The sequence below is a fragment of the Eptatretus burgeri genome, chromosome 18, assembly GCF_056783735.1.
Source record: "Eptatretus burgeri isolate ZD-2024b chromosome 18, Ebu_testis_v1, whole genome shotgun sequence".
NCBI lineage: Eukaryota > Metazoa > Chordata > Myxini > Myxiniformes > Myxinidae > Eptatretus > Eptatretus burgeri.
Genome location: NC_140978.1, coordinates 40,859,742 through 40,873,299, shown reverse-complemented (window position 1 = coordinate 40,873,299; position 13,558 = coordinate 40,859,742). Strand labels below are relative to the sequence as shown.

General features: G+C 43.8%; 1 protein-coding gene across 3 annotated transcripts in view; it reads right to left on the bottom strand.

The window, feature by feature from the left end:
• Window positions 1-4,344: 4,344 nt before the first annotated feature.
• The window catches only part of LOC147008973 (collagen alpha-3(VI) chain-like), a 63,257-nt gene continuing 54,043 nt past the window's right edge, over window positions 4,345-13,558 (bottom strand). For all 3 annotated transcript variants that reach the window (XM_085863769.1, XM_085863768.1, XM_085863770.1), the window contains 4 exons: window positions 13,410-13,530; window positions 10,462-10,513; window positions 5,248-5,317; window positions 4,345-4,663 (listed from right to left, as the gene is read on the bottom strand). In XM_085863769.1, coding sequence (XP_085719895.1) covers window positions 4,475-4,663; window positions 5,248-5,317; window positions 10,462-10,513; window positions 13,410-13,530 — 432 coding nt within the window. In that variant the 3' untranslated portion in view covers window positions 4,345-4,474. The remainder of the gene's footprint in view (window positions 4,664-5,247; window positions 5,318-10,461; window positions 10,514-13,409; window positions 13,531-13,558) is intronic.

Sequence of the window (13,558 nt, the reverse complement as noted above, 5' to 3'; positions counted from 1 at the left end):
GTTTTTACGCTGATTTCATCAAAGTATGGATAATCCTTGGAGTGCGAAATGCCATATAGCCTATATGACATTATATTGTTCCTGGAATGTTCCAGAGGAAGTTTTGCACCAAAGGTCATAATCCCTTGACCTTTGACCTTTAAAGTTCACAAAGGTCAAATTTTCAAAGTTGTGGGAATCGAACCGGGTTTTCCACCTTCTTCGACGAACTAACTCCAATAAGCTATAGCACATATCCTATTTCCTTATTTTAATGTCCACAACATTGTTTTGTGACCATTAAAGGTTATGCAAAGGTCAAATTTTGAAAGTTGTTGAACGAAACCGGGTTTTCGACATTTTGCAGCTGTTGATTGAAGGCCACTATAATTAATTATAACTTGGTCAGAAATTATCACATTGTCTCATCCTTGACTTCTGAAACAATCTGCATCGTCAAATACCGCTCGTGAACCATCGTCGTCTTCAGACTTCTTGGAACAGCATTCAAAAGTTTTTGCTGCGACTCAGGGTAAGGCCAGAAACGGCTTCATTTTTATTCATGGTGGATTAATTACCATTCAAGGTACTGTTGCCATTTTATTTCTAACTTGCAAATACCACCCGTCGCTTCGCTGAAGGGAATAGCAGCACAAAGCAGGTGGGGGAGGCGGCACGAGGCAGGTGGGAAGCAGCATGAGGGGAGGGGAAAGCAGCGCGAGGGGAAGGGAGACAGCGGGAGGGGGTGGGGAGACAGCGAGAGGGGACGGGAAGACCGCGAGTGGGGACGGGGAGACAGCGTGTGGGGACGGGAAGACCGCGAGTGGGGACGGGAAGACCGCGTGTGGGGACGGGAAGACCGCGAGTGGGGACGGGAAGACCGCGAGTGGGGACGGGAAGACCGCGAGTGGGGACGGGAAGACAGCGTGTGGGGACGGGAAGACAGCGTATGGGGACGGGACGACAGCGTGTGGGGACGGGAAGACAGCGTGTGGGGACGGGAAGACAGCGTGTGGGGACGGGAAGACAGCGTGTGGGGACGGGAAGACAGCGTGTGGGGACAGGAAGACAGCGTGTGGGGACGGGAAGACCGCGAGTGGGGACGGGAAGACCGCGACTGGGGACGGGAAGACCGCGAGTGGGGACGGGACGACAGCGTGTGGGGACGGGAAGACAGCGTGTGGGGACGGGAAGACAGCGTGTGGGGACGGGAAGACAGCGTGTGGGGACAGGAAGACAGCGTGTGGGGACAGGAAGACAGCGTGTGGGGACAGGAAGACAGCGTGTGGGGACGGGAAGACAGAGTGTGGGGACGGGAAGACCGCGAGTGGGGACGGGGGAGGCAACGTGAGGGGAGGGAATGTGAAGGTAGCATGGGGGGAGTGAATGGGAAGGTAACATGAGGGGAGGGAATGGAAGGCAGCATGATGGGAGGGGAGGGCAGCACGAGGGGAAGGGAAGGCAACGCAAGGGAAGGGGAAGGCAGTGCAAGGGGAAGGGAAGGCAGCGCAAGGGGAGGAGAAGGTAGCGCAAGGGGAGGAGAAGGTAGCGTGAGGGGAGGGGAAAGCAGCGGAAGGGGAGGGGAAGGCAGCATAAGGTGAGGGGAATGAAAGGGTAGCCAGAGTACCAGGGCGTTACTGGGGCGATAAAATGCGCCCAAACAGCAACACTTTCTTTTTAACCACCAAGGTGTATGTAAAACCGGGCGGGAGCATTTAAAAATTAAAACCCATGCTATCTCCCTGGCAAAGGCATACCTGCATGCATGCCCCACCCCCCACCCATATCATATGCATTCCTACAACATCGATGCCGCACGCACACACCATGTTTGTGGGTGCTGTCTTCATACCTCTTCGTTTTCAGAAACTGAAGACTATTAATATATCTTGTAGGAACTATTGCGATATTTATATTTAATACTTTGTAATGAAAGCAGATTGCTTAAAATGGTGTAAAGCAAAAAATCCTCTTCACTTGCAGAAACTATTGGCTGTTAATACATTGCAGTAACTATTCGTAAATTCACATTGATATTTCGTAATGAAATCAGATTGCACAAAATGGTGGAAAAGCAAACTGCGTACAGAATTGCTGAAAGGAAGATCCCTTGAGGACTGTGTAGCCATGGCTTGCAAAAACAAGTTTTCAGATTAAGCACGGCGTTGCACCGAACGAAGTTGTACTTTCTGCGCATTCCAAAATCTTTTCTTCACTATTTTTAATCGTCTGAATTGTGGAAAAAAAATTAAACTTTATAGTTTATGCTTTGTTTAAATAGATACACTTAGTGATAAAAAAAATCGCTAATTTGTTAAAATTTTCAGATTTCACTCCAGATTTTGACGCTTATTTAGTCCACGAGATCCGATTCTCAAATCAGATATAATATTTTGATTATATACTTTAATTAGTCCATGAGAGTAGATCGAGTTTTCAAATCAACGTATGTTTGAATAGGCTGAAGAAATTGGCAAATTAACATCCCAGCAGCTTGGTGACAGAGGGCTGACAAAGGATGATGCCTCAATAAAGGAATATAATTAAATAAGGCTGTTAATTATCTTCCAAAGGGGTGTCAATCAACCAAAACACCCAATTTTCACTCATGTACTCCGCTGGAATTCCCTAAGCATGCATGCAAAGTTTCAGGCTGCTACGTTTCATGGTTTTGGAGTTATGGAGGAGACACCTTGACTCACACACACACACACACACACACACTTATTATAATAGACTCACTAGCAGGGACACATGGAACGTCCTCACAATGTAAAATGTAACTTTAAGTCCTGAACTCTCCATGGCCCCACAGCTCCCCCCCCACAAACCACAAGTTATCAACTCCCCCTCCCAAACCCCAAATCCTCAACCTCCACCTACCATCCCCAAGACCTCATTCTTCCCCTTCCAAACCTAAGGCATGAATTCCTTCCCCACTCCAAGCCTTCAACCTCCTGCATCACCTCTGCAGTAAAAGCCATGTTTGAGAGAATGCCATATAGTTATTTGGTGGTGTATTGACAACAGACAGACCTTCATCGCTGAGACCTATTCTCACAAGGGCTTCCCGTGCTGCCTTAATACAACAACTCAACATTCACTTTTGAAATGCCAAGACAACAGGAATGAATAATGTTGATGCCAAATTTGATTGCGCAAGTGATATTTTGCCCTCTTGTTAGACAAATGGAATGTCTGCTGCCCGATGTTGCACCACCATTGTGTGGTGAGCGGTATAAGTAGCTTGGAGCTTTGGCTCCGAGTGAAACCAAGAGTGCGACACAATTAACCTTTTTAAAGTCAATGAAATAATTAGAATTGATAAATTAACTTAAACCTTTCCCATCATTGTGGACGGATGCTTTTACTTGCTTTCCCCATCACTGGTGACGGGTACTCTTCCTCGTATCATACATTATCGGGCAACTACATCAGTGGCATGGCTGCCTATCTGGAATGATGCAACCAGCAGAATGAATTTTTTATAACATTGGAGTCTTTTAACTCATGAGCTCCTTGGAGAGTTGAATCAGGCTGATAATCTCATTATCTCACTTTGACTATCCTGGGATTGATTTATCGGAGTTTTATATTTATTACCTTCGCCAGAGGGTATTTATTGCATTTGGGTCTGTTTGTTTGTTTGTTTGTTTGTTTGTTTGTTTGTTTGTTTGTCTGCACATAATGTGCTTACGTAGGCCACAAACACTACCAGGTGGTAACTTCATTATCTTTTTTTTTCAACCAAGGACCTCTACAAATTAAGCCAATTGTAATGCGAGTACGTCTATAAAGGACGTACGATTAAGAATGTGAAGGAATCTATAAAGTACATACTATTAGAACATGCATACATCTAAAAAGGAGGGAACGTGACTACGTCTATAAAATACATACGATTGCCACCTTAATCTATAAAAAAAAAAAACCTAAAAAGGTCCATTTGTCCACTGTATGAACGTACATCTGCATTGTGAACGCATTGTCTAAAAACCACATAACACTACAAAAGTCCTGATGAGGGTCTGCAAACTCTGATTGCTCATTCTAGTTTGTTTAAGGTGTTTGATCACCCATCATTATTTACAGGTTTTCACCATTATCCACAGGTGACATGAGAATTCGTTTTATTTAAATCTGCCCACTTATACAGTTTGCCCTCTAACTTCCTGGCCAAGAGTCCTGGGGAAAGAAAATGCCCAGTTGAGTTTTTGAAATTGTAATTATTTATCCACAATTGAGGTTTTTTTGGGGGGGGGGGGCTTAATCTCCATCCTATTAACCTGCTATTCCTACTGCTTCGAGTATTGTGTTCTTGCAGACATCTCTATGATTCCTCATCGTTGCGAATAAAACGTAGCGAAGCATTTGACATTTTATTTGTGGTGAGAATTCAATCAAACTGCCAGAAGAAAATAGGACCACAAACATCATTTAAATGAGCGTAGGTATAGTGAATACACTTGACATCAGAAAGAAGATGGAGCGAGAGCTAGAGGACACAGGAACAGTTTTGGAAGAAGAATACACCATTGCGAGCCGCAACTGGCAGAGAACGCACACCGTGCTGTGAAACTCCAGGCAGGAGGGCCTTGCTAACACGAAGGCGTGACACGTGCAGCCAGCCTCCCCATGGAGGCAACAACCCGAAGTGAATTCCTGCCATGCACACCATGGATTCCTGCAAGGATAGGCATGGAAAACGCAAACGACATCAGCTTATGGCACATGGTTTTTAATTCAAAAGGACGAGGAGGGTGAAGCAAAAGGTGCTACTCCCAGGACTCGAGCAGGTAGCAAATGTGACATGATGGACAAGGCGCATTATCATTATTGTTCATGGCAGTTACAGGTGGTCAGGGATTAATTAAGCCTGGTGTTGGCTTCGTGGTTAGGGTGGTGGCTTGGGATCCTAGGGTCCTGAGTTCAAGCCCCGTTGGCTGCTGAATTAAAATACACCAGGAGGTTGACTCAGCCTGTCATCCTTCCGAGGTCGGCAAAATGAGCACCAGTGTACTGGTAAGGGGGACACTGCATCAGCAACATAGCTGCATCCCAACCAATGATGCAACCAGCAGCCACAGGCTGCACTCGATCGAGAGAGGGATTAATTAGTAGAGATGAGCAGACAGTTTAGACACAGATTAATCGCAGGGCTGCAGTCACATCTTTGCGTGACCGTGGCTTCCACAAGCCAAACTTTCTCCCAACCCGTCACCACTTCGTCACCTCAAAAAGACCTGGAAAAGTTCATGGAAAACATACCAGCGAGTAAACATCCTGTCCGTACACCTTGTAATCTGTAATATTGTTGCAACCCCCAGGACAGATGACTCTGCAAAACAACAGAGAATGTGACAAGGTCATGTTATGAAGGCCGAGTTGATGATGGACAATCTCAAGAATCGCATGAGTGCTCAGCAGGTATGACACGTTAAAGGGGGCTGTCTATAAATCACATATGCACGTGAACAGGGTGAAGAGGAAGGGTTTAGGGTGATGTGCAATATACACAGGTAGTGGACAAAAAATGGAAACACTAATGTAAAGTCACTTAATGGGGTGTTGGGCCACCAAGTGCGGCCAGTACAGCCTGCTTGCGCTGTGGCATAGAGTCCAACAGTGTCTGAACACGACACCATTCTTCTGCAGGATGGACATGGCACTATTCTTCCACGAGAACATCAATCAACTCACACTTTGTTTCATGGAGGTGGAAATCGCTGTCTCAGGCATCGTTTCAGAATATCCCGTTCGCTTGATTGGGTTCAGATCTGGTTACTGAGAAGGCAATCACATATGGATAACATCAGTGTCATGCTCATCAACCCATTGGGCGACCACATGTGCTCACTGGATGGAGCCGTTGTCATCCTGGAAGACACCCTCCCGGCAGGAAGGAAATGCAGCAACATGGAGTGAAGATGATCACTCGGTACCATTAAGTAGCAATTGGCATTGGCCTTGCTTTCTAAGGGAACGACGACACCCAAACCATGCCAGGACAATTTCATAATAGTCCGATTGCTGGCCACAAAAGCGTGCATTAGGGTCCGCACAATGTTTTTCTGCATTTTTGTGATCACCAGACCATCTGAATGAATATTCCGATTGATGGCACTCTGGCACCCTTGAGCATTTTTGTAGAAACCCATTAATATGCAAATTAGCGGTGGCCATTGTCGAAATTACTATTTTTCTTAATATCTCCTGAAGTAAGCATCAAAACAGCCTGGTTGAGGTGTCCAAACCCATGTTTTTAGGGTCACTGGTCATGATAAACCCACTTACAATTTGATAACATTGAAATTTAGCTCATTAATATGCAAATTAGCATAACCTTACCCCCTGAATTTGTCCGCGCCGATCGGCGTTTTTGCAGTACAGTTAGTTATACAACAACAACAAAACTGCTTGAAAATAACTTGTGCACAGCCGTTTATCCCCATACCAGTACAGTTGTGAAGAAATGGCTGACCTCAGAAGACCAACAGCATGAACTGTTTCTGATCAAGTAAGTTGAGGCTTGTGATGTAATGAAAGAAACATGGAGAAGTGAGTTTTAAGTAATAGTAATGTCTTCTGATACAGTAGAATGATCGATAATATTTGCAAGCAAGTTTTTTAATTATTATTTAACATGATCTGTCTAAAAGCAACTGTGTATTTTATTGATTTTTAAAAGTACACAGGGTGGAACCTGTTTCCTGAGAATTTTTTTAAAATACGAACAAAGAAATTAAATGTTTACTGATGTGTATAATTACCTCTATTGTTACAGGTTGAGGCCCCATCACCATGGGAGACTGTTTCTTCAGTCCCTGCGATGCAACTAAAGCTGGAAAACCTCTAGTAACAGTTGGTCCAGACAGAGTGCGAAGTATCATCCGGTCAAGCAAAGCAAGACAAGATGGTGTACATGAAGAGGTTGAACAGAGATTACAGGCAGACGAATCTATCGAGTTCAAATACCATAGGGACTGTGTGTCAACGTACACATCACGCTCACACATAGAAAGACACTTGAAACGAATGAGTAATGTCTGTTTGGAAGATCCTTCAACAAGCAAAAGAAGCCGCGTTCAAAGACGACAGTATTTGACTTTAAACAACATTGCATTTTTTGCAGAGAAAAGTGCATCATGGACTTTGATAAGAAGAATCCTAATCGTTGATGGCAAGTTCTCCTTTGTAGGACTGCAGATCGTGTTGATCAGAGAACTTTCAAACAAACTATTCTAGATGTTATCAATTCCCGCCAGGATGAAGAAGGATGCCAGGTCAAGATACGATTAATGGGTGCAATCGGCGATCTTCACGCTGCTGATGCGAGATATCACGATGACTGCAGAAAGTCCTTCATGGCACCCTGTTCTGTTGCAGCAGCAGCACACAGTGGCAGAGAATCTCAGGACATTGAGCCAGCTGTCAGTTCTACCATCCCATCGATGAAAAACGACAAGTTGCACATCTGAAATTCAGTAGAAGTCTGCAATATGTAAAAGGATCATAGAGGAAAGCTATACTCTCGACGAACCCTGTTATCCAAATTGTTGGATATACTTGGCTCTGAGCTTCTGGTTCTGTCTGGTGAAGGTGTCGTTCGTTTAATCTTGTTTTGCAGCAGAGCGTCTACTGCGATCAACTTAGTGGCATCAGACGAAGACGACGCCATTGATGTTTTCATCGAACGAATTGCCAAGAAGGTTGCACAGGAATCTAAGCAGTTGTCGTCCGACTCCAGTTCCTATCAGACTAGAATTAATATCGAGATTGCTAATGAAGCAGTGAGTTCAACCCTTCAATTGCTGCTCTCCAAAATATCAGTTAAACTGGACTGCACACTTCCAGGAGCTCCGATAGGAAACATCATAACGAATATGATCACCAATCGACCAACTACACTCCAAATAGCACTGGGAGTTCTAGTCAGTCGTAAAAGCCTCATCGAGCAGTTGTCCAACTATCGTGTGACCTGTTCCTATGATGAGTTTCAGCGTTTCAAGGGATCAGCAGCAAAGGCTGCAACTGTTCACTCCGGGATTAGGGGAACCGCCAATGCTGAATGTGGCCTCGTTCAGGTTGTTGCTGACAACTTCGACACAAATATCTCATCCCAGAATGGACTCGTTTCAACACATTCTCTTGCAGTACTACTTACCATAAAAGATCAGGAGATATCTTCCACATCTGAAGATGAAGCCATCATCAGACGATTGACCCGTGATGAAATGAAGACACCTGTGACAGAAGACATTTCGGTTCAAAGGTACAAGGGACCTGAGAAACCAGCGATGCCAGTTGAAGAAGCCACACGTGTGGTGTTACCTCTCCGTGTATTGGCTCATCAAGCTATACAACTTAGGAGAGTTCAAGATATGGATTTCTCTTTCCTGAAGCAAATCACTTCTGATCAAAACACGCCAGAGTTTGGTGGCTTTAATACGAAGCTCTGCAGAGAGCAAGGACGATCCATCCAACCTGCAACGAGGGCCATTTATACACCACTCATAGATATGGATCCAGCTGATCCAGACACAGTGTTTACAGCAATGGAGGAGGGAAAACGCTTGACCGCAGACTGTGGACAAACCGTAACCATCTTCACAAATGACAAACAGCTGTATCGAGTGGCCGTTAATGTTAAATGGGTTTATCCTGAGCGATTTACCCAGTACAGTTTTCTGTACGTGCCATGGAGATACTGGCGGCAGGAATGAGCGCACCAAGACAGCTGCTACATTTGCCCTTGATGATGACTCTGACACTGAATGAGACACCAAGCACTGAAGGAGCCTTCATAAGGTTTACAAACCTGTTATGTATATATATATATATATATATATATATATATATATATATATATATATATATATATATATATATATATATATATATATGAACATTTGATTTACACAGGAATGTCTTCTTTTGTTCATGTTGTTAGCTGCTTTCATTGCATACTGTCAAATTGTTGAATCTGTATGAATAATAAAGTGATCTATATTCACAAAGACTGGTGGTTTTTTTTCTATCTATATGTCTATTTATCTACATTTTCAATAATGGTGACTGCTAATTTGCATATCAATGAGCTACATTTCAATGTTATCAAATTGTAAGTGGGTGTATCATGACCAGTGACCCTAAAAACATGGGTGTAGACACCTCAACCAGGCTGTTTGGATGCTTACTTTTGGAGATATTAAGAAAAATAGTAATTTCGACAATGGCCACCGCTAATTTGCATATTAATGAGCTAAATTTCAATGTTATCAAATTGTAAGTGGGTTTATCATGACCAGTGACCCTAATAACGTGGGTGTAGACACCTCAACCAGGCTGTTTGGATGCTTACTTTTGGAGATATTAAGAAAAATAGTAATTTCGACAATGGCCACCGCTAATTTGCATATTAATGGGTTTCTACAAAAATGCTCAAGGGTGCCAGAGTGGCATCAATCAGAATATTCATTCAGATGGTTTGGTGATCACAAAAATGCAGAAAAACATTGTGCGGACCCTAATGCAAGGTCATCTTGAAAAATGGTGTTTCACATCCGGACTAGATCCACCAGAACGCTTCACTGTTGTAACCAAGCACTCGGGGTTGTTGAGTTCTTTATGATGGCACCACACGTGCACCCGTCTGTTTGGCGAGAACATAGTGAAGGATGATTCATCTGACCATCTCACCTTTCTCCCCTGTGAGTAGTCCATTGCCTGTGCTCTTTGCATCACTGGACTCGCAAACGTGCATTGCCAGGTGTGATAAGCGGTTTGTGCACTGCAACCCGACTGTGGCATACACTTTGCGGAGTTCTCAGCGGATTATTTTTGATGAAACTGGCTGCTCACGCCCCAGGTTGAAATTTACCGTCAATTGATCTGCAGTTGTTCACTTGCTTAGCCTTGGACTTCAAATTAATGCACGGATATCACGATCCTGGAGTGTGCGCTTCCGCCCACCGTTGCCCTTTGCTGATGATGCCTTTCCCTCGGAGTTCCATGCCGACATCACTTTAGACACCGTTGTTCGTGAAACATCAGCAAGTTGAGCTGTCTTTGCCACTGGAGCTCCTGCTAAACGTGCCACAACATCACCCCTTTTTCACAATCACTGAGGTCTCCTCTTGCAGCCATGCTCGTCATAATTATAGGCAACCAGGCCTGTGCAGGATTTTTATACATGACCCTAAGCATTGCAGAACCACCAGAGCCAGACGAGAAGGGCAGGGGAGGTTACCCACTCCCTGATTTGCTTAATTAACACTTCAGCCACACTTGTGTGGAAGCCGTTGCTTTCAATACACTTGGTGACCCTCATTTACCCAGGTGTTTCCATTTTTTGTCCACTAACTGAATGTGGCAGTAAGAGGGGGAAGGGGGAGTTTGAAGGTTTTGATTTTTTTTTGTACACACCATGTAGATTTAAACAAAGCCAGAGGTTATATTTATTGCGTCTTTCAAACTACTTACACCATCTTGTCCATGCTCAGCACGTCCTGCGCCTTATCCTCGCAAGAAATCTCTGTTGGAGTGAAAACGTCACATTAGGTTTGCAGTCTGGTTGTTTCACGGAGCACCACTGTTAGTGAAATTATTTTAATTTACCGAAGGGTATCGTACCGTACAGTCATATGAAAATTGGAAATCAAACTTGGAGAAAAAAAATTCCACGTACACCAAATGTCCAAAAGGCATTCTTAATTCAACACAAGTGAGTTATTATTAAGAATTTAAATGGATTCGTTTAAATTCACATATCGGAAAAAGTCACCATTGCTGAACCAGTCTGCACCAGCAATTCCACAATGATCCACATGGACACCATGAGTAGGTAAGGTGCGGTATGACACGGTATCTTCACAAATGTGTTCACCTGTCGCTCATATTTTTAATTTCATAAGAGGGGTGCGGGCAGCACTGCCATTTCATAGGTAGCTCTTTGGTGCCCATTACAAGGTGACTGGGGGAATCATGAGTGTAACACAAAATGTGGACTAGCACTACATGTAAACCAGACTAGAAGGGCAGGGGAAGTTACCCCCTCCCTGAAGGTCATTAGTGAGATCGCTGGGTTTTTTTTTAATGAACTCTGATAGTGACAAGACCAGTTCAACTTCTGAAGGTTTAGAATCCAAATGATCAATATTGCTGCCTTCCAGCCCTGTCAGTATTGAAGCGATTCCATTTGATATCTCAATTCCAATGATCATAGTTCACTACAAATAGAAAGGGAAATATTGACAGCACACAGGAGGGAAATAGGCCCATCATATGCCTGTGCCACATCTACACCCGAGCCACAACCCAATCACATGATCCCCAAGTACCCTCACCCTCTTGGGCACCAATCCAACCCGACATCTGCTCAGTGGGAGAGTCAATCATCCGATATTTTTCAAGAATGCACGCTTAGATTCCGAGCCATTATACTGATGTCCATCCAGGCCTGTGTCGATCTCGGATGTTTGACAGTTGGCGGGTCATGCTGTTGGACGTGCGGCAGAACCTAAATGTCCTCACTCGCTTTGGTGGTTCATCTGCGGAATTGCAGCAATGTGATCAACTCAATAAAACACGCTTCCTTTTTACGAGGTACAGTATTGTTTGAGGAGAAGTGAATTTGCATTTACAATACACAGGAAAAGGTTTTTTTTTTTTACTGATGCTCGTGCAGGAGTGCCGCAGGAAAGAGAACTGAACCAAATCTGTTCAGCGGTTGAAACTACAATGTTTGAAAAAAAAAAAAAACAACCAAAAACAATATATCTTTCACATTAAACTCAGAAATCATGCTGTGAGATGTTTATCTGGGTATGTGATGGTTATTGGAGAAGAAGCATACAGCGTTACATCACCTGCAGGTCACACATCTCACGTTGTGTCACACCTGTGGCCCTTGCAATTCATCGCACGTGGGCATTGCATCGAGCGTGCAGTGTAAGCTCTTTTAAGTGCACAAATATGACTCTTATACGGATTGTAGAAGTGTAGAGTAAAGTTGGGCAAGATTCCCCCCGACCCCACGTGGAACCCCCAATTGGTCCTGGTTGTTTGCTCAGTATCTTGAACGTCCTCACCAAAGGGCTCTCTGGCTGATGGCATAGCAGGAAATAAATAAAATGAATAATGTTCCATACCTGATCACGTCACCTGGTTCTGAGGAGGTTGGGACTTGGGTCTGCTTTTTAAATGCTCATAACTTCATGGGGGCTATTTAACTGTTCCTATGCAGTTTTTTTTTGCTTCTTCACACAATGCTGTAAAGCGATACGCACGACGGATGTACGAGAGGACCGACCACTCATCTGGTTAGAGCACACACTCCCCCCACGAGTGAGGCTACAGTGTTTATGTCGCTCAATTAAAAAGCCGAATTACATTCCACAAAATTTATATGAACATTAAATTCGCTGCTTTTTTTTTAAAAGAGATGCTCCAATTATTGAACCAGTCCTCCTGAAGTTCTCCGCCCTTTCGCATGTTGATGGTTCCCACAGGTGCTACCCTTCCCTGTTCAGAATTTTTTGTGCGTCTTCATCTTTCTTCCAATCTAGCAACATCATTCTCCGTCATCGTTTCTGCTTCTTTCCTTCCATCGTACCTTCGATCACCTCTTTCAGGACCAAGCCAGTTTTCTCTGTCTCTTCCTTATTGTCTCGATGAAACACCTCCTATCCTGCACCAATGAAAGAACTTCATATATCTTGTGTTCGACCCATCCAACAAGCTCCTTAAAGCCATTTTCTTCAAAGAGTGTAGTGATGGGTCCAAAAATGTCAGCTGGTAACAGATGCTTTACATACATTTGACCCACTCTCAGGTCATTACCCTTACATCGAGAGTGGCCCGCTGTAGAGCGCATACCTCTGCCAGACTGAACAGTTTACGTTTTGTCTCACAATGATAGGCCAGATCTGCATCCGGACCTGAACTAAAATCTAATCGGCTTGTTCTTGTCATCTACCCAACTCATTCACAGAGTTTCTTCCGAATCCGTCGATAACTTTTTGAAATCTCATATCTCATGCTATACGGTACATCGTTTTTAGCCTGATCTCTCAAGGGTGAAGAATCACTTTTTTTAAATTCTGGTGTCCAGACAGACAGACAGACAAACAGGGGTGAAAACATAACCTCCGTCCACCTTCGTTGGCGGAAGTAATCACACGATGTTTTGTTTGTGCACGCTTACAGAATCAATAAAATCAAGTGTTGAGTTTTCAAAGTCTTTCATAATAGTAAATCTTAGACATTGTGGTATTTCATGCATATCTATAAACTACACTTAAGCTCTTTAATAACAAAAACTTCATTGTTCTGAATAATAAACTTCAGAGTGAAAAAGGGCTTGCGTAGTTATCTTGTACAGGAATCGTGTTACTTTTCCACTGGCGGACACATAATCATGATGAGTATACCTTTGATATGGCTAGGTAGGTAATCCTGAACGGATGTAGAAATGCCTCCGTCGGTGCCGGGTTTCTGGTGTACAGGAAGGTTCTGCTTGAATGGCACGGTAGAAATAATATGAGATGGTACCTGGGAAATGAGATGGAGAAAAGCATTC